The 15,907-nt window shown below is 40.3% G+C and overlaps 2 protein-coding genes across 5 annotated transcripts in view; both read right to left on the bottom strand.

The window, feature by feature from the left end:
* Positions 1-13: 13 nt before the first annotated feature.
* BHLHA15 (basic helix-loop-helix family member a15) lies at positions 14-4,089 on the bottom strand. Its single transcript, XM_069029681.1, has 2 exons — positions 3,848-4,089; positions 14-1,947 (listed from the first exon to the last, which is right to left on the bottom strand). The coding sequence occupies exon 2, from the start codon at positions 1,909-1,911 to the stop codon at positions 1,411-1,413; it is 501 nt and encodes a 166-aa protein (XP_068885782.1). The 5' UTR covers positions 1,912-1,947; positions 3,848-4,089; the 3' UTR covers positions 14-1,410.
* Positions 2,056-15,907, bottom strand: part of LMTK2 (lemur tyrosine kinase 2) — a 92,505-nt gene continuing 78,653 nt past the window's right edge. For 2 of the 4 annotated variants that reach the window (XM_069029678.1, XM_069029677.1), the window contains exons 11-14: positions 12,742-15,652; positions 11,114-11,249; positions 10,458-10,706; positions 5,336-9,332 (exon numbers count right to left, since the gene is read on the bottom strand). In XM_069029678.1, coding sequence (XP_068885779.1) covers positions 9,304-9,332; positions 10,458-10,706; positions 11,114-11,249; positions 12,742-15,652 — 3,325 coding nt within the window. In that variant the 3' untranslated portion in view covers positions 5,336-9,303. Of the gene's footprint in view, positions 2,162-5,082; positions 5,305-5,335; positions 9,333-10,457; positions 10,707-11,113; positions 11,250-12,741; positions 15,653-15,907 lie in introns of those variants that run through there. The other 2 variants (XR_011155222.1, XR_011155221.1) reach the window with 2 other exon arrangements.

Below are 15,907 nucleotides of genomic sequence, written 5' to 3' on the forward strand. Positions count from 1 at the left end.
GGGCTTAAACACATTTATTTTAATGTGAAAACAGTTCAAAAACTAAGAAAGGATCATATGTTTTCTCCAGTAAGGCAACCACAGATATAAACTGTTGTGTTGTTCTACATCATAGCTATGGATTGCTGTGGTGGAGAAAGATAATTCACAGCCCTTGCCAACCTCACCTTTCACTCTGATTTAAATTGTCATCCCCTCAGCTGTGCTGCAGCAAACTACAAACTGCACAGTGCAGCACAACCCTTCTGTGATGGATCTGATTAATCCTTCCTCAGCCCCCATTCCTCCCTTGGACAGCCTTCCTCTGCAGGAAAAGGACCATACCACAAACCATTATCAATCCTAGTGATGCATGAGGTGCCAAATGTTTCCTGTGCCATCCACAGCACAAAGCAGCAGCCTCCTGTTCCACAGGGCATGTGGGGAGGGGGAGCTGTAACATGGGGGCTCCATGGGCACCACACTCTCAACTGAGGCCACCCCAGCTTCAGGTGCCCCAGGTATGAGAATACAAGAGGAAATGAGAGTTCCTCAGTGACATAAAACTTTTCACCACAGAAGGGGATATGGGGAGGGGAAAAAAAAGAGCTCATTTTCCTTTCTGAAGAGTTTCTGCTTCATTTATTGTTTTATAGTATCAGAATCTAACACTAACACCAAAAGAACCTGATCATGTCACAGGCTTCATTAGCAAATAATTTATATTGGCCAGAGCATTGTCTAACTTAAGACTATACTAAAGCATTTTCATCATTGTTTTGGCAAAAGTAAGTAATTTTTCCCTTATTATTTGTATTACAATGGCACCCAGACACCCACTAAAGAAAATCTTCATGAGGCCAGATGCTCTGGAAATGCAGATCAGAACTGTCCTTACTCTAGAGAGCTTACAATCTAAGAAAGCTTTGCAGATGTTTGCATCAACAGATATTTTTATGCCTTGCAAGGTTCAGAATTATCAGGGCAGATCCATAGAAGTTAAATATCAAGATAAATATTCAGATTTGGTGACCAATTTTCCATGTGCCACTTCAGTCACCAAGTCAAATGCTGTCATCAATTTTAATCTTCTCTTTAGCATGGTAGATGAGTCACTGAAAGGCTGGTGAACAGAGCTACAACCAAATTCTCAACAAACTCCAAAGAACTTGGGTGACACAGAACTTAAAGGCTCAACTCACTCTACTCCAGGTAGGGTAATTTTCAGAAGCTACTAAATCACTGTTTTCAAGTCAACTCCAGTGCTACAGGATAGGTTTCCAAACCCTGGCACACCACACAAACATATTCACTATGCTCTGAAAAATTCTGAGGGCTTAAACCTCTAGGTAATGACAGGTATTGTGATGTAAGAAGAAAAAACAATTACAGTAGTAGGTGGCAGCCGGTGTTTTGGCTGAAGTTATGAATCTATGTGGAATATTTCTGTAGATGTTCCTCATGGTCATCTTCCCCATGCTGCTGTTGATAATGCTGGTACAATTTGGATCCCCAGGCTCCCCCCATCCCTTCTACTGCTGGAAAGTGTCCATTGGACATATTGAGTATAATGGAGGTCAAGGATTTAATGTAATTTTTGGCCAGCGTGAGGGTCTCTATTTTGGAAAGTTTGTTCTCAGCTCTCACGTGAGGGATCACCTCCCGCAAGGCCTGGAAGGCGTTGTTGAGCTTGTGCATTCTCTGCCTCTCACGCTCGTTGCTTTCCAGTCTCCTCAAAAGCCTGTCCTTACTGCTCCAAGGACGCTTGGCTCTGGCTGTGGGGATCTTGCTGCTCTCCTTGTTTCCCCCATTCCTCCTTTCTTGGCGTCGCAAGCATTTCCCCAGTTCCTTTTTTCTCACTGCCGGCTCTTCGGAAAATGCTTCTTTGTCAACAGCTTGCCTTTGCTTCTTTCCTTTGGTTTTAGTCTTCATGTTTTGTTGGATGGACTGGTATTAATTATCAGTGTGCTGTAAAAACATAACACCAATGTTCAGCTGGGAGTAGAGCTTGCAGAGGGAGCAGGGGGCAAGTGAATGGAACCAGTGGAACAAAGATGCAGTGAATCACCTACTAGTGAAAAACAGATGCCTCTACTTTCTTAGAAACAGGCCTCAAAGCAGAGAGATTTTTCCTTTATCACTGTACATAAGAGAAAATGGTCTCCAGGTTGATCCAGTCTTTCTGTAGAGAAGTGAACCACAACTCAAAAAATATGCACAGTATGACAGTCAGTTAGGTTTGGTAACATTGCCTCTGTTGTTTGATCGCATATGCTGCTGTTGTCCCCCAGCTCCTCACTACCCCATGTTATAATAAAACCATGCACCACTTCATTGTGCATATGCTGGCTTATGGGGGGGTATTAGACTGACCCTCAGGCTCCTATTCAAAGTAATTTCTCCTTGACTCCTGGTAATTGCTGTTTGTAGGCACAGGTTTCCACTGTGTGAGGAGTCCACTAGAGGGAAACATGGCACACTCTCAGGGAGAAGCTCCGAGCCAGCCACGTGTTTTCAGCTGCAGCATTTCTGTGTTCTGGGCTAGTCCCCACCACACACACAAAAAAGCACTTCCCTCTTCCAGCAACAATCCGATAAAGGCAGGGCTTAACTGCAGTTACTGCCCCAGATCAACAGCAGCAGAGCAGGCTTTCCAAGTTATCCAAAAAGACACAGCAATGTTCCTTCCTCTGCATTAATGACAGCACTGATATTTTACCCCCCCTCAGCCCAGATTCTGTGCCCACATTACACCTGAAGACAACAGCATCACAGCAACCCTGCCTCTAACACCAATGATCAACATTACTAAGAGACATTCCCAAAATATGTTTCTTCCATGGTCTTCCAGTTCATGTAGTCATAAAAAGTTTTGGTCAAAACAAAATATATTTTATGCCAATACTATTGTGTAGGAGCAGCCTGAGAGTTGGTGAGCCAATAAAAAATGAAAGAAGAACCAAAAACTAACCCCAGCTGCAAGACTGTCCCAGCACAAGACATCAACCTTAGCTGGAGCAGGTGGTGGCAGCTCCCACCTGTGCTGTGGTAAACACCACCTCCTGTCTCATTTCTCACTCTTTAGAGCCATGCTCAGCTGCTCGGCTTGCACAGTGACTCAGTTCTCTGCCTATGAGGGCATTCTGGCCATCCCAAGGTTCCCTACTACCAAAGACACCAGGAATTCACAAAGCACCTGGGTTAGGGCAGCACCCAGGTGATGACAGCTGAAAGACAGCACCAAGCAGCTTTGTTGTGGAAGCCTAAAAAAATGCTGGAGACACAGAGGTACTTTCTGTGAGAAAACGGGTCCAAAGGCAAGCACTAGTTTGTTCTGGACCCTTTGTGTAACTCACTTGGCAGCAAAGGGACAGCTACAGGACAGCACAGCGGAGAGGGAGCTTCCCTGCCCACGCACAGGAAGCACTGCTGGGGAGAGCTGCTGTTTGGAAGAAAATAGCCCACAGGACTTGGTGAAGAGGGGGTTCATGGAGGCAGCCAGGAGAGAAAGCTGGAAGAAGATCCAAGAGAAAGGAAGCTTCAGCAAACTGAGAGAGCAAAGTAGTCTGTAAACTGCAGGCTGGGCAAAAGCAAATGGGTTATCATGGGATAAACAAGGTGCTGAGCTTTTCTTTCAGACTGCCACTGCCGTTACCTGGAGAAGCAACCTTACAGAGCCCCAGCTCAGCTGCTGGGAGCCCCAGAGAGGTGGTATGAGTGTGCAAGGAGCAAACAGATTGGGGGGGGGGATCAGCAGCAACAGATTGGAGTGGTCAAGAGAAACCAAAGAGAGAGCAGCCAAATACCAACATATTTAACACCCTCTGCAGCCATCTACCAGGGCTGGCATCCCTCCTCTGTGACTTACCACTCTACCAGCTGCTGAGAAGGTGCCTGGGGCCCAAGGGGCAACGCGGCAGAGCCCAGGGGAAGCCAGGAACAGCAGCAGGGGCTGTGGGGGCAACAGGGAGGGAGCGCTGCGTGTCCTTTGACCGAGCCCGGGTCTGTCAGCAGGAGCCTGCGAGGGGCCCAGGCCCTGCCCCCGGGCCGAGGAGCCCCGGGCAGGCGCTGCCCCGAGCCCGCAGGCAGAGGCTGCCGGAGGCGCCGGCGCTGCCCCGGACACGTCGCTTTAGCGGCGGGGGCGGGCCCGGCGGGCGGGCGGGAGCGAGCTGCGGTCCCTCCGCGGGCACGGGCCGGGCAGGCACCCCGCGCACCCACCGAGGGGCCGGGCACGGCCACTGCGCCCTGTTCGAGGCTCCCGTCCGTGTTCGGGGTGACACAGGGGACTCAGGGCACGGGGAGGCAGCACTCGGCAGCGCTGCGGCAGCGTGGGTGTCCCTGACACTGAGCCAGGCACAGCTCTGTCACCACAGGAGGGGTCGGTACCTCCTTCAGCAGGTGGCGTGTCCCCGGCTGGAGGAGGACAAAGTCTGTCTCAGCTCTGTCCTGCAAGTTGTCACAGCACCCGTGTGACACAGACCCACAGACACAGCACTGCCCTCCCTTTGAGAACTTGCTGCTCATAGAGATTCCAAGTTCTCAAATTCTTTGATAATAAGCTCTATATAAGGTGACCAATTTAGTGCCATGGGATCTTTTACATCTGTTCTCATTAATGACCATTGCCTTGGTCAAATTTCAGCCCAGTAGTTATATTTTACCTAATGAAGTTAAGTCATCTTGATATCAGTTTCTCATTCCCAGGTCACAGCAGGTGCCAGCACTCAACAGCTGCGATGTGAGGTGGGGGCTTCCACAAGAGCCTCCACCCACACTGCCAGGGCTGCCCTGGGCCACCGCACCCCTCCCGGCCAGCAGGGGAAATCAGCACTCTCCTCCTGCCCCACCGAGTGCCCAGCCTGAAACAGCCTCACTATCTCATCAAAGGAGCTCCCTTTACACACCAGTACTACATTTATTTACTGGTGATTTTTGGTCCGTTCAGCACATGCACTTAGATTGAAAAAACCCAAGCAAGTCTTCTAGAAAGAAATTCAATGAACACCAAGAAAACATCATTAATCTGTTTTCTGAATTTATAAATTTCAAATCCCCATTCTTCCTACAGATCTTTAATTCTATGATTAAAAGCAATATTCAGTATTCAGAATTACATTATTTCTGTTTTAATTATTGCTTCTCTACTGACTGTGTACACACTTTACCTGACATTTGCACAAGGGTGATGATACTGGAAGAAATGAACGGTGACTACACTATTTACCATGGACTCATCTGCTGGGACTGTGGCTTTGAGCTTTTGGAACTTTCTCAACCTCAGGACACTAATAAATATATCTTACACTGGAACTACACTGCTGGCATCTGTTTAAAAATGAACAAACAGACAAAGAGATTATAAATATATAACTGTATTTTATTTTTAATATTAAATATTTTTAAATTACAAGCAGTTTCTTGAATCACACTATGCATGATAATCAATATACAGTAGAAATTACAATTTAAAAATGTACACAATTTAAAGACATTTTGACCTGAAATTTCATTAACTATGATATATTGCCATAAACCTCATACCTGTATTAAATTACAATAGGAAAACCTCATACCTATGATTTTGTTACATAGTTTCTCATTTACAAATAGAATTAAACATTATATATACACACACATCAGTACCATTTATCATTTAAGTTACACCTACATCTGTGCAAGTTCAAACAATTTCATAAACAAAACTAACTGTAAGTCATATTCAAGTTTCTGAAAAACAGGCTGCTGGTATTACAAATACTTATTTTCAATAAGTTTATATGATGTTTGACTCTCCTCTAGATTTCTTCCCATTTTGTACCAAAACCATTAACATACAAGGATATTTGTGTATGACTTAAAGCTGAAGTAATTTTGTACACTCCATTCTTATTTAAGGCTATTTCTTATAAGGCTAATGTACTTGGATTCCACCTTTCACCAACTCCAACACAAATAGCCAAGTCACTGACACCTGACAATGCTGACATTTTAGGATAGTGCTTAATTGTAAAAACAAGTCTTTCTACCAACCAGCCTCCTCATGAAAGATTGAGTATTACATAAAAATCTGCTAAAAATACTGATAAAAAGAATGAGGCTTAAATGGCTTTCATTAGTGCATCAACAAGGATATGAAAAAAAAGGTTAAATCTCCTCATTTCCATGAAAATAGCAATTTCCATAAATGCAGTTATACACAGTGTATCTGCAGCTGGGGGATTTGGGAGAGTACAGGTGTTCCCACTGAAACTGGATGCTCTTGTTGCTCTCTTGGCTTCTCACTACAGATCCTAATGTTTAAACAAACTTCTTTAGGTGGGAAAAATCAGATCTTTTAGATACCTTTAGTAGCCAAATTGAGACAATGCCTTCGTTATTCAAACAATTCAGGTATTCTACTAGAGAAGGAATTAAGCTGTAACCAGTCCTCATAATAAACCATTGAAAATAGATACATGTACTTCTAAAACGGAGACCAGGCTTAAGTAGCTAGTGCAAGAAATTACACAGAGTGTAATGAATGATTTGGAACAAATCCCCTCATTATAATGTAACATGTTGGAATTATTGATTCATCTTCATTGTGCCACTTGACTGCCAGGCAGATATTTAAGTATTGCTAGTAGTTGATCAGATCTTTAAGTATAATTTTTTACCCCAAAAGACAGTTTATATTATTGCAATCCAGCCTACTGGATTACTGAAATTAAAATTCATGTTTAAGTGATGCAAGTTAACTTTAAATATTTCTTTCTCTTCATTGTACAGCTAAAAAGGACATAACCTTGCTTAATATCATACACATCTAGTTTTGGAAAAAAATGCTCCTTTGGCAATTCATTAGCAATGAGTCCATTTGGACAAAGGAGTAAACTTTCACTTCCTGTGTAAGATTTTCTTTAAACCTGGGTAAAGAATAAAAATCTTAGATCTCCATCAAGCAAAGGAAATTCCTGATGTGCAAGACAAACATCTGATTTTCCAGAATTACAAGAAACAAAATGCACAACCAAATTACAACATTCAGGAGCATAAGCTTTTATTTAACCCAGGACTATTTTTTAAATCAAATGATTCAAAATTAAGGCTGAACTCCAGGTCTGACAGGTTTTTCACCACGCAAGGCAGACAAGCCCACATGTTCTTTGCAGACCATTACAGAGTTTCATTCTTACTATGGTGAGAATTAAAGACAGATGAGATACCCTAAATCTAGCTGTATCAAGGAGTTCAATGTTGGAATTATGGAATTTCGAGGCAATAATTTGTGCACAAAGTCTATTACCAACATTTTAAAGTATTTTCAGTAGCGCACAGCTTCCTTAAACCCTCTACAGTATATACTGTAAGCCTGTATTAAGAACTACTTGACTTTGCCTTCTAAAAAATGTTTTGGAAAAGGTCCTTAGGAAAATTCAGTTCTTCACTTCATACTGAAGAACAGTTCTGACTAACTCCAAACCTGAGTGCCTCATCAGAAAAAGATAACTCAACAATTCATTGGCAACTTCAAACAACATGATAACTAAATCATTCCCTTTTAATCAGTATGGAAGCCATTCTGGTTTAAGGGCTAAATAACGTTGGAAAAAAAGTAGTTAACGTATTCCTGTCATTTTAAAAACATACTTAGAAACCAAAATTAACACAGAGGTATAAAAAAAAAAAATCACACATCTGAAAATATCTAGTCCTCCCATCTTCATATAATGAAAATTCTCTGGTGACTGGATCTGGACACAGAGCACTTGGACCACCATTATATCTCAAGCCCTGCCAAAGCAGCCACTAAATTACAAAGTACTTTGTATCTCAGTACATTTGCATTTTAGTACAGGTAAACAAATACAAAGCCAGGTAAACTGTTCCTATCAGTGTTCCCTACAGATCTGCAACTGTGTAAGGCATTCCAAGAAGTCAGGGATTTGTTTCTCAGCTGAACTCAGTTTGGAGTAATAACTAAGGATCTCTTTTTCCGAGCAGTTTAAATGATTAAATCAGCTAAATGCATGGTAGAGCAGGAAGGTTAAGCCCCCACACTGTATTCCCTTCACTACAGGCTTCAGAGCAAACCTATTGTACTGCATCCTTTGCTCAGGATGCACCATGGAGCTCTGCAGACATCTTAAATGGATCTGGCCCTATAACAGGTGCAAAACTGGGCATTAACCACTAATCAGAATCTTAATTGTCATAACATCACCAAGAGGTAGATTTACCACAGGCCTCTGAACAGAGCCTCAATCTGCAGGCAGCAGAAGAGTGAGCTTCAAAATTCACAGAATGTACAACCAAAGGGCCAAGTGTACCCAAATCCAGTCTATTGAAATTAGTCTTTTTATAAGATTCATAAATTCCAGAGTTTTGTACAGCCAATTTTTTCCTCCTCTTTCTCCAAGAGAGAAATTGTAGTAAAAACTGGAAGGCCCTTAACTGTGATATAGTCAGATACTATTACAGTTTAAGCAGTCAGTAGGATCATATATGGAATTAAGAGACATTATCTCTTTCATCTAAAAATTCCAGAGTATATCATATATTCTTTTCCAGTTTCCTATAAAACATGAACACGAACAACCATTCTATAACCATTATCATTTTAGAAATGGTACTGAATATAAGATTTCAGCAAGTCTAACGTGATACTCAGAAGTTATGTACGTTTTACAAGTACCGTGCATAGCAAAGGCTACAAAAAGGACAAATTAAACTGGATAACTGGGCCAATTCAACTTGTCTTATTTTCCTTGAAAGATTTAAGATTTTGATTCTGTACATCATCAGGAAATAAAGGAAGAATAATCCATAGTGCAATTGTAATAAGCAAAGTAATATGTAGTGATATCTTTTTGAATAAATATGGCTCACTACTGATCAACTATCATTCATACAGTTCCATCAACACAGCCACCTGTTGCACAGGACAGTTATACACAATTCTACAACAGGTGTATGTTCAAATAGATAATGAACTACATGGAAAAATATAAAAAGAATATTATACAATCTCATACATAAACCAGACTGTAGTGTAATTGCTTTACTTGTTTAAGTTATCTGAAAAATACTTCAAGTACTTGAAAACAGCGGCAGAATCGTCTTTCAATGAAAAGCAAAATTGCACTGATTTAAAAATACATTACAAAGTTAAATACACATTCAAATTAATGTCCTGATTTAACATTGCTTTCAGTGTTCACTTTCATTTCTCAGTACTTCTTGATTACCTGTGTTACTCCAGGAGGATCCAGAGTTTAGATAAAGAAGTTTCAAACACAAAGCCTGTGTGTTTTATGTATGGAGTCCCAGCAAGTTTAAATTGATTTAATCTTTTTCTCCATCTTCACTGCTTCCTATTAGTAGAGGAAAGGTCATAAGATACAGTGAGATTCTTCTGCACAACCCCCACTTCTTTGTAAGACTCTTGCTATTCTGCTGTTTTGCACTTCTAAGTTTTGGTTAATTTTTCCCTACACTTTCAACTACTGTAAACATTTGGTTCATTTATTCATAGACATCTGTTTCAATCACACAGTTCAATGTCACTTCTTAGGACACATAAGGCAATGTAGGATCTCCAAAATATTCTCTCTTATCTGTAAGTTACTAAGCAGCAAACACTATCTAATCAATAAGCAAAATACAAGAACAATACAACTCCATATAGCACTGATTACATATTTATAGACATTGACCATTAGCAAGGCTCTGCAATCAGTAATATTTATTTTTAATAATGCAGTGTGTTATCAAGATTAATAGTATGCCAGACTGATTCAAGTCTGCTTATTTTTGCTTCTCTTAACCCTCAAAAATGTATCAAAGGTTAAAAAAGCTTTTTGTTACTCACAAGAAGGCCTGTTAATAAATACTGCTAGTACTCAGTTATTGCTCTGAATGGATTGTTTGGCTCTCCTAACAGAAGCTATCCTATTCACAGCTCTAGAAAACATGCTGCAATTCTGGACAGAATGTCAAGAATGCACTGTCTAAAAAGCAATATGAAAAGAAACTAAACTGTAAAACAAGCTTACACAATAATGGCAGAAACATTATGTTCCTGGCATCCTCATCCTGTGCAATGAAAACACAATTGTGACTTGAGACAGAGCAATAACCAGGATTAGTAACTGCCATAGTGTGGCAGGTGTAACAGCAGTGCTTCAGGATTGCAGAGGTTTCATTTATACATATACAGCACTAGGGTTTGTAACATTAGAACTGAGCTTGTCCTGTAAATGTTCCATAGGCTGTTCAACCACAATTTTGTACCAACTTGGATGCAAATAAACTCAATCTCCATGGAAAACTATGTCTTAAGTGAAACAGAAGACCAGACAAACTTTTATGGTTTTAAAAATGTACTTCTATATTTGATGTTTAAAATACAACAAGACTTGTTGTATCTGCTAGTTTTATCTTTACATAACGATTTTAATTTGTATCCTTAAAGTAGTTATTATAACTAAATCACTTACCTCCTTGTTCTATATCCGAATCTGTAAGATGTGTAAGAGAAAAGCTTGCCATGTTTGCAGGAGAGATGGAGAATCTGGAATAAGGGGATGAATGTGACCAGTTCTGATCAAGAGTCCGGGAAGGTGGAGGTGGAGAGAAGTACTTTGATGGCTGAAGGGGTGGTTTAGAACCAATGAGACTGTTAGCTGCCTTGGATATAAAGGATGGCTCTGGAGAAGAGAAATCATCGTCCCACTCAAAACCCCCACCTTGGGGAAAAAAAAAAAAAAAAAAGAAAAAAGCAGCATTACAATAATGTCATGTAAGGTCACCCAGAGCTGTACAAGTAGACTGAAAGATTGCATTAACCCCAAACAAAACCTGTAGCCCTGGGCAGGGTTCTAGCCCAGGGAAACACAAAGATTTGCCACCCACAGTTTGGTTGCCTTTCAGGATACCTTGGACACATCAATACATAAACAACCACTATCACATCCCAGCTTTGCTCCTCAGGAACAAGGGAATCTGAGCCCAGATGCAGTGTCTGCTTAGGACACAAAACTGAAGCCAACATTGTCCAGTGAATTTACAGATCACATACAGTTTAATGACTTCTCATAAAAGGCTGTGCATAAAATTGTCTTGGCCCCTGCTGTGTATAAATATATTCATTCACCTTCTTCATCAGTTGAGCTTTCTGAATTTGCAAATCTGTTTAAGTAACCAGGACTGGAAGATGGAGCAGGAGAGCTGCCAGCACCTTCCCCATTCACGTCTATCCCACGGCTTCCCAGCTCCTTCGTTGGTGTTTCCTACAGCAAACAAAATCACTTATTTAACTCTTGTTACACACAATGTCTCCATGCCTTCAGATGCCAGCACCCACAAATACACTCCCCCATCCAGCCATCAAGTCAAATGTGGAATTAAAAGGTCTGTAAACTGTTATAACTACACCAGAAGACTTTGAGTTACAAATTAAGCACATACACGTACTTCTAAAGAAAGCTGTACCAAATCTATGCTAAAATGCATGCAGGAAATGACTATTTAAATATTATTTACCATATTAAATGGTTTCATATTTCTAGGAACAAAGCTAAAATATCTTCCAATTGAAAACAGTTCCCATATCAGCTTAACATGGGGTAAGGGTTTCTTTTCCTCTTTAATAAAGCCTTATCCCATCTCCCAACATTTTTTTTTAAATCCCCTAATCATGTTCAGGATAAAGAGACAGACTTTGTACAGCCGCTATTGGAAGCGGCCTACATTTTATCAGTCATTGTAATAAAAACTAAAGAGTTCAACAACTAAGAGCAGTTTAAACAGAGCTGATTTTTTCTTTCCCCTCTGGACAAAAGGATTACTATTCTACAGGCTGCCTAAACACAAATAAATCACCTATGTTTTCTGTTCCAAAACACAGTTAACTCTAATATTTATGTGCGTCATCATAAGCAACATTTCCAAAGCTTGACAATGTGACTGTTCTCTTAAACTCACTGGACTAGTTTAGTCACCATAATGCTAAAATACAATCCCCTCTGTATCCAGTTACAGAAGTTAAAAATTGATAAAGCTGATAGGGAAACAAAAGTAACCTTGAATTTTATAAGCCGATCAGTATTTCACTGAACATGAATCCCACTGGAGTAATAAAAATTAGCATTACCATCTAAATACTGTTCTCATCTTTGATTATGATCTTAGTTAAATTTAGTGCTAACTAACACACGATTCAGAGTTAGGTTTTTTGGTTAATTATTGGCTTTTTTTGCTTTCTTCCTTTCTTTTATAAAGGCATCTTAAACTCAACATCTTCAAACACATTAAACAGATACACTGCTTCTAGAAAGTTACAACAATATTCTGTCAAAATAAGATAAATCTTATAAACAGCAGAAAAACCTAACTAAAAACCATGTTGCATTCAGCATGTGCAGTCAAGGGTCCAACAGCAATGGAGACTCAGGATTTGACAACCAAAGCAAAACCCTCCTTCACTTCAGATTAGTGCTGCTATTCTGCCAGCAGCACAAAACTGCACTACCCAAGTCAAAAAGTTCTTTTTTCTTTATATATATTATTCTTTTACATATATGTATTCTTGTATAGCCTTAATATATAAAGGCAAAAGAACCCACATCATGAACCAGCTTTAACCCTGCCGAAACAAGAAAGATACTCCTGTAACGAGGTTTTCCCAAATATTAAGCAATTTATTCAATTACTCCTTGTTTAAAGAAAAACAAAAATAGCAAGCCAACAAAAACTTTACTTAATAATAAAAAAAAGGCGTACCTGATCAAACAAATAGACTGTCACATCATCAAAGAATGTTACAGCCTTTTTCTCATCTTTCCAAAGTTCAGGTTGCCTTTCATTAAGGGGTTTTGGAAGTTTCAACAAGCTTCTCAAATGTTTTCCATCATCCTTGTCAGTAATTATCTCAGGTACCTGATGAACAGTTTCATCTTCACTGTCAGAACTCAGACTATGCATATGAAAAGTCCTCATGTCATCCTCAGAATCACTGTTTTCATCTTCCTCATCTGCATCATCGCCATCTTCTAAATCCAGCATTCCAGACACGCTGAGTTTGCCAAGGTATTTTCCTTCAATATCTGGCTCTTTCAGTTTTTGTCCTTCCATGTGATAGAAGGACTTCTCACTGTTACTCAGATCTAAAGCCATGTTGTGCACAGGCTTTAAGTCTCTGTGTGAAAGAAGCTCTGAAGTGTTAGTGCCAACACAAGAGACACTTTTATGAGAAATCTCAGATAGTTTTATTTCATTCCTCAGGTTACCTTCCATCACTATTTCCAGGGAAGACAGAGTTGACTCAGCCCACTCATCAGGACACCCCTGCATCCTTTCATCCATCTCTTGGATCTCTAAATTGTGGTTTAGTTCTAGTTTTCCACTTTGATTATCATCATCCTGGTGATTCCTCACATCACACGTTTGCTGTCTCTCTTCAAAACCATAAACCTCTTCAGTGTGATTCTCTCTGTTGGAGGAAACAACACACACTGTCTCTCTGGACAGATTTACAGACTCTTCTGGTTTTTTATCTGGCTCAGAATCATTATCAGAGAAATAGGCAGAGTCTCTATAAGAGTTTTGACTTCCACTCAGAAAAACCACTGGGGTTATTTCAAAATTGCTGTTCACTGCATCCAAACAAGCTGCTGCTTCTGACACAATGATGACTGGATTAGAAGGCAAAGCACTGACACTGTTCTCGCTCACAACACACAGAGCAGTATCCACACTGGAAGCGTCCTCAACAGGGACATGGGAAGTCCATTCTGGAGATTCCAGGTTTTCTGTTTCATAGCCACTGTCAGCAGGTTTATCTGGTGGCAAAAGTTTCTGAGGACTTTGAGCCTGTAAAGATTCTAAAACCTCATTTACATCTAAAGAATCCAAAGAATCAGGCGTCTCTAAGGCTTGTTCTACAGTTTGTATAGGAGATGGGCTGTCTTCCAAAAGACTGTCCTGACTTGTACAATCTGAAGCAGCAACAGAAATTAAGGTCACCTCTTCTGGAACATCCTTACAGTTTTCAAAATGATTTGATGTTTCTTGTATTTCCTCCAATAAACATTCATTTTTTTTTAATACGGGAGAACTATCTTGCAAGTTTCTTTTCCTATCTTCCTGATCACTACATTTTTCTCTATTAAAAGTTATTTCATCAGACTTGAAAAGCTTTCCCTGTTTCATCTGTGCATCACACTCATCTGTTTCAACAGCAACACTGTAATATGGAATATTTCCAACATTATTATTTTTGGCATTGTAAGATAGCTCTTCTTGACAGAGAACATTGGTGTTACAGGACATGACTTCATCCACTTCTACATTTAGAAGTTTCCCCTCATCCTTCAAAATAGGAAGATTTTCACATTTATCACATGACTTATGTGCTGTGGGCGGACTAGAGGATGCCTGCATCTCTACAGGAGTCTGAGACTGAGAACTGGGATCTTTATTCATTGTCACTGGGTTAAAATTTTCATCTTTCACTGTTCTAAGACTTTCGTGTATTAAAGAAAAGACCTGTGCATTTTCAGCCAGCACAGGCTCAGGCTCTACAGAGTTTCTTTTTGAGGTTTCTAATATACTTTTTAGAACATCATCTGAGTTTTGCCCAAAATCACTGCTGGTTTTTTTAGGCAATAATCCTGTTAATAAATTTTTCTCTTGAAGAAATAAGAAGTTATCAGAAAGTTCTTCTAAAGTTACCAGGTCCGACTGGTTAGAGATATTTTCAGATAAGGAAACTGTTTCATTTTCAGAAGCATGACTAGAATGCTCCTTCCCAGAACAGCCTACTGCCTTTCTAGCATCTGTGTTTGAGTCCAAAACAGCTGGTTTAAAGTCTTTAGGAGAATCATTTGTTTCAGCAAACCCAAGTATTTTTCTGTTTGTCAGTTCTTCTGATCTATCAATGTCATTAAATATACTCTGGAAAGGACTTTCTGGACTACTAGTAGCAGGCAAAAATTCCTCTTTAGGATCTGTACTGTAGTGGAAGAAGTCCCCATCGGTACTAGATTCTTCAACATCAAGATCCCTGAGAACTGTGAAATGAGAACTTTTTTCTTGTACAGCTTCTTGATGATCAACTTCTGTTGTTAATACAACTGATTGGTTATCAAAATTCATGCTGCAGCCACTTCCTTTTTCCTCTAACTGGATATAGTAGTCATTTCCAACAGAAAGTTTGTGTGCATCAAACACAGGTAACACCCCAGGGACAGCCAGTGACGCCTCTTGACCATTTCCATCCTGTGCTCCAGGTCCTTGCTCTGAAAGTGACCTCTCAAAAACCTCCACTGGATAGAAAATACTTGTGTAGGTCATGGCTTCATCAGGATTCACATGACCACATTCATCAAAGTGATCGTGTTTAGCTGCCTCCCAGATGTATTCAAAGCTCAGACCATGGCTTGTTTCAGTTACAGTCAGAACCTCCTCCAGCTCATGGCCAAGCCTATCTCCTGTGAAGTGATCCAAGATTGGGAATGCAGAATTACTTGCTTCTCTATTTGAGGTGTTTGGTTTCAGAGCATTCCACTGCTGTTCAAAATCAATCTCTGAGTCCCTTTGGCTTTGCATGCGGAGGTAAGTTAAAAGTCTGTGCACTTCTTCTGCCGTCGGTCTCTTCTCTGGAGGCAGCCAACAGAACTGCAGAACTTCATACCTATACAAATAAAAACATGTTTCAATAGGTTTCACACTAAAAAGGAATTTATAGAATTCAGACACCTAACAAGCCTCAGAGTACCAATGTCACTGGCAGGAACTTCCACCTATAGCAAGTCCTTTTACTCCCTTTATCTAGAGTTTGTTTGCTGGAAGCACGTTTCCATGTAGCAATTTCAATGTATTTAAGAGAACTGAGTCATTTGAGAAACTTCTTCAGCAGCTTTAGGAATAAATGGAAATATTTAAAGTT

The sequence above is a fragment of the Aphelocoma coerulescens genome, chromosome 14 (assembly GCF_041296385.1).
Source record: "Aphelocoma coerulescens isolate FSJ_1873_10779 chromosome 14, UR_Acoe_1.0, whole genome shotgun sequence".
NCBI classification, from domain to species: Eukaryota; Metazoa; Chordata; class Aves; order Passeriformes; family Corvidae; genus Aphelocoma; species Aphelocoma coerulescens.

What these genes read in the sequence shown, in the direction of transcription:
- BHLHA15 (XM_069029681.1), bottom strand. Translation starts at nt 1,911, where the DNA reads ATGAAGACTAAAACCAAAGGAAAGAAGCAAAGGCAAGCTGTTGACAAA.